This window comes from Pinus tabuliformis, chromosome J (assembly GCF_031772625.1).
Source record: "Pinus tabuliformis cultivar Carrire ecotype Pingquan chromosome J, CPIR1, whole genome shotgun sequence".
Lineage (NCBI taxonomy): Eukaryota > Viridiplantae > Streptophyta > Pinopsida > Pinales > Pinaceae > Pinus > Pinus tabuliformis.
The window spans coordinates 544,372,919-544,378,156 of record NC_142295.1 but is presented as its reverse complement, the minus strand read 5'-3'; the positions used below and the strand labels follow the sequence as shown (position 1 = coordinate 544,378,156).

Genomic DNA, 5,238 nt, shown 5'->3' with positions numbered 1-5,238 from the left:
TCGTTTTAACAGTTTCTGGCCTAAACCAATGGATCTATTCCATTGGATCTTCACCACTTGGACCATGGAATGTGATATACATTTATGCTCCAAGGGATTTTTCATAGTTAGATTCGCATCCTCGGAAGTCAGAGAAAAAACCATCAGAGACGGGCCTTGGTTCTGGGGAACATCAGGGCTGTTCATGACCCCATGGTTCCCAGATTTTGATCCAAACAACATGACTGTATCCAAAGTACCGGTCTGGGTTCGTCTATACAACCTTCCCCTTCACTTTTGGAGCGAACAAGTCTTGGAAGGAATTGGGAACAGCATAGGGAAATATATCAAAACAGATCTGGAGAGGATCGATGAAAGGGTATACACTTTTGCACGCATTTGTGTGGAAGTAGATCTAAGCAAAGGGCTACCAGACAACATAAGACTGATCTACAAACAACAAAACTGGTTGCAAGCACTAGACTATGAAAATACTGCTTTCAGGTGCAGGCTCTGCAGGCAGACAGGACACCTACAAAGCACATGCCCAGAAGCAAAAAAAGCAAACAACAAAAAGAAGCAGAAAGGGAAGCAGAGGAAAGGATGGCAGTTTCCTCCCCCTGACTCAGATGATGATGAATCAGAAGCAGAAGAGGACGACACCCCCGCAGAGAATGCAGAGGCAACCCAAGGAATGGAGACCCAGAAGGAAGCTACAACAGAAAACAAGATCACAAAGATCCACCAAAATCAGGCAGAGAAGACAATCGAGGACCAAAGCATGGGAGGAATCAAACGGCACCACCACTCAGATACTTCAGACTCAGACAAAGAAACAACCCCACAGAAAGCAAAAACACAATTAGTCATAGCTTCGATCGAGCCCACTCAAGGAGAATGGCGCAAGGTCGAAAAGAAAAAGGGGAGGAAAACTTGAAGCGTGAGTTTTTACTCACTGCCGGAATTCAGTTTTTTGCCTCTTTCTTCCTCTCTTCTCTCTTCTTTTTTTCTTACTATTCTTTGTGCACGTTAGTCTTCTAACGTTTGCGTGGGGTGCGATTGCACTCGAGCCCATATGGGCAGCTCATGGAATGCTTAAATGCATCTGCTTGTGTAACTTTTCATTTTTAATAAAAGGTTACCGTTTTTTTTCTTTGGAAAAAAAAGAACATTATTTAATGGCTACTCCCAATTTGTAACTCATGAGTCATATTCTAACGCAATTATATGTTACAGTGTGTTTGAATAATGTTGAAATCATGTGCGCTTTCAGTGTATTACCTCTGAAAAATACGGGGTATATCCTCCTTCCCTCGAGCCGCTCACGCCCTCCCAAGCGCTGGAACTCCTGTTGCCACTGCTTGTGCTACACGATTTTCTTTCTATTAGAACTTCTGCAATAACTATGGTCTTTCCTGAAACACCTGAAATACAGGTAGACTTAGATGCACGTTTAATCAAGTCTTGGGATATGGCAGGTCACACTCATCCATGGACAATGGCTGAAGAGTCTGCCTGCTGAATAAACCTTATTTATTGTAACATGGAAGAATGGACCTAGAAAAAACAAATAGCAGTCAAATCAGAGGAAAGTTGGGAGAGAGAGTGTCACTGTACCCAAATGTACCCATTACTCTCGTTGTAACATGGCTCTTTCCTGATCCAAGAAGCTTTGCTAAACCAAAATCAGAAACCTTTGCATTGAATTCATGATCTATCAAGATGTTGCTTGATTTAATATCCCTGTGAACAACCTTTGGTTCTAGCGCCTCATGCAAATATGCCAATCTGCAAAGAATGCAATCAGGCTTTCAGAGCTAAAATGATGACAAGGAAATTAAATGCACGTCAAACAGGTGGTTGCCACAAAGTTTTTAATTCAATAATAGCCTTGAAGAGAAACAAACTTACAGCCTAATATCATATCTCAAGTTTTAGATCGTATCCAATAAAAATATTTAATGAAGTACAGTTATCTACGCATAACATAGTGGGAAGAATAATAAGAAGAAAGATAACAGGACACAGACGCTTTTGCAGTCCCAAAGATAATTTTCATACGGGCCTCCCAAGTCAGAAAGCCCCATTGCCTCATAGCTCCGTGAAGCCATTGCTCCAAATTGCCATTATTAACGTACTCATATACCAAAATCCTGAAAGGAAATAAATAGTGAACATCATTGTAAAATAGAGAATAAGAGAACAGTGCATTAGCACTTTCGCAGATAATCAGTTCTAGTTCTTGCATATACTATTTTTTTATACACAATAAAAGCGTGAAAAAAAAATGCTCCACATGAATCCTGCATTAATAGTTTGTACCTGTGAGTTCCTTCTACACAATAGCCAAGCAACCGTACAAGATTTTTATGTCGGACACGGCCAATGGCCTCCACTTCCACCCTGAACTCTTTCTTTGCTTGGCCTCTGAAACAAATCACAGAGAATCAAGTAATTAAGAAAAGAACCTCCAAAAAAGAGTACATACCTGCATTTTATAACAAGAAAGGTTTATTAAGAAAGCAGAACAGCAAAGACTGCACACATTATTTCAAGATAAAACAACTTACAAATTGTTAAATAGGTTCTTAACTGCAACTATAGTTCCATTTGCAAGCTGACCCTTGTAGACAATTCCATAACCACCTTCACCAAGTACGTTTTCCTTTGCAAAATAACCTGTGGCAATTTCTAGATCTCTTAAAGTAAACCAATAACCCCATCCAAGATATGAGACTTCAGGCATACCACTCATCGGTGAAGCTGTATTCGTTGCAAAAGATGAGGAGCCTCTATAAATAGAATGTGCCTCTGAGCTTCCCCCGTCTACTGATTGTGAGACTCCTCCCTTCTGTTGAAGAGAGGAACCCCCTGGACTACTCTTCTTTGCATCAGAAAAACCCTTTACCCCCACGGGCACCAAAACTTTGTCCGAATTTTTCTTGCTGGAATTGCCCTGATTAGTGAAGCTAATTGCATCACCTTGGGGAGGATTGTTAATCCCTTTTCTATCAACCTTTACTTCTTTTATCTCCTTTGAAACTTTTGGGATCTGGTTAATGGGCAGCTTTTTAAGTATTCTCCTCGACTTTCTCCGAGAACCAAGCCAAAGAGATAACATAAAGAGAATTAAGAAAATGAATGTTCCAACAGCCAAACCAATCAAGACCCAGAGTTTCATCCCAAAAATGGATGTCTTCTTGGATAACTGAGCATTCAAGAACCCTCCAGACGACATTTTTAAAGTCTAGTTCCACTGCCAGAGAACAGTAATTTTCAGGCAAGGAATAGGAAGGTAACAATCAACGTTGCATTAAACCAAGCAATGAAGTAAAATGAAATCATCATACCACGAACGTTATATCAGTGCCAATTGCCAAGGTAAACAGCTAAATTCCCCAGAAGCGCAGCTTGCATCTGCAACCAAACTAGACAGGACACACACTAAACCCATGTTTGAATGCGAACCTTTATAAATATCCCATCACCAGCGAAAATTGCTTTTACAAAATTAAATCTGTGTTATGGTCGATAGGTTTTCACCGATAATAATCTGAAAGTAGAGCTTTTCCGTTATGGACTTTTAGGGAGCCTTACTTCAACTTTTAAAACTTACTGAAGCTACATTGCAAGAATAACAATTTATAGGTATAAACCAATTTAGCAGCCCGTGCCTGCACACCCAAATGCTTTTGGCAGGCATAATCAAATGACACTTCCTGATTAAGTATGCATGGTATCGATCTAAGCCTAATCAGTAAAAATAGCATTGGCTATGGTTATGCGCAGAGGATAAAAAGAATTGACAATTGAGTTTAAAACTGTGGCTCTGCTACCTGTAAATTACAAAGTTGAAGAAACAATTTTTCCTTGAATAACGAATCCAAAACTAGGCTCTTGCATTGTTGGGGGCATGGGGATTAACAATGTACAAGCAGCAGTAATTAAAAGACGAAATTCAGCACCATAATATGAAAAAAGATTGCAATTTCGGCAATTGAAAATCACCTCTCAGATATGTGGATTACTCGGGTGGTCGTGAAATGAATGACCGTGCTTGAATTAAGAAACTCCCCTGAGAAAAATATCCCATAGTGCCCAAAGTCTCTGTATTCTGCCCTAATTGCCAGGAACCCCTGAAACATTTGCTAACATGCCCGCATGTATGAAAAATGTGTTCGCTAACCTGAATGAAGATAGATAACCTGAATGAAGACAGAGGGCGGTGAATGAAGATAGATAACCTGAATGAAGACAGAGGGCGGTGAATGAAGATAGATAACCTGAATGAAGATAGAGGGCGGTGGAATGCGGTGGAATGAAGACATGTCGACAGCTGTAAACAATAGTGTCAGTGAACGATGACAAGTATAAGGGTGCTGCGTTCATGCAAGGTCCACACGCCAATTTTGAAACTTAGGATAAATTAAGTTGCCCACACCAAACTAACATCGGGGCAAGTGATGCGGGCAATAAGAGGGTAAATACAAAACTTTGGCTAAATATTTTTTGCACAGAAACTACCCAACATAAACTTTGGTTAAATACTAAATAACCGGTACAAATTTACGGTCAACGCATGAATTAATAGTCAGTCAACCGTCGAGCTAATAGTCCCTGGCTAAATATTTTTTGCACAGAAACTGCCCAACATAAACTTTGGTTAAATACTAAATAACCGGTACAAATTTACGGTCAACGCATGAATTAATAGTCAGTCAACCGTCGAGCTAATAGTCCCTGCGCTGCCGTAGGCAGGGACTAATAATGGATGTTATATGCATTGGTAATATTAATAGACATATTTATGAAATAGCGCTCTTGGCTGGAGAAGTTAAAGAGAAGTTTTATTGTGGTATTACTTATTATAATATGACAAAAATAAGCTACATAGTAGCTAGTACCTACAATCTAATTTAAATATAGTTAAATTAAAGTAAAAAATTGTGAAGATTTGGTAAAATAGAAGCTTATATAAGTGCATGCAGAAACCAAAACTTGAAGAAAAAGAAATGAACCTGAAAACAAGAGATTAGATTAAAAAAAAAGAGGCTATAATTAATTATACAAAGTCAAAAATCTACAACGATTCTTATATTTTTTTAAGATTAGAAATAAATATTTAGAAATCTCAATGATAGAATGAGGTGAATCTTCATGATTAAAAATCTTATTACATATTTTTTTGGATGTATGCATGTTTAATTCATAAATTAATTATTCTTACAATTATTAATAATTATTTAAATAAAACTATAA

At 38.5% G+C, this 5,238-nt stretch overlaps 1 protein-coding gene across 1 annotated transcript; it reads right to left on the bottom strand.

Annotated features, from left to right (window-relative positions):
* Positions 1-1,422: 1,422 nt before the first annotated feature.
* Positions 1,423-3,217, bottom strand: LOC149228164 (putative receptor-like protein kinase At2g42960). Its single transcript, XM_089375649.1, has 4 exons — positions 2,550-3,217; positions 2,302-2,406; positions 2,010-2,132; positions 1,423-1,767 (listed from the first exon to the last, which is right to left on the bottom strand). Exons 1-4 carry the CDS (start codon positions 3,215-3,217, stop codon positions 1,557-1,559), a joined length of 1,107 nt encoding a protein of 368 aa, XP_089231775.1. The 3' UTR covers positions 1,423-1,556.
* Positions 3,218-5,238: the final 2,021 nt, after the last annotated feature.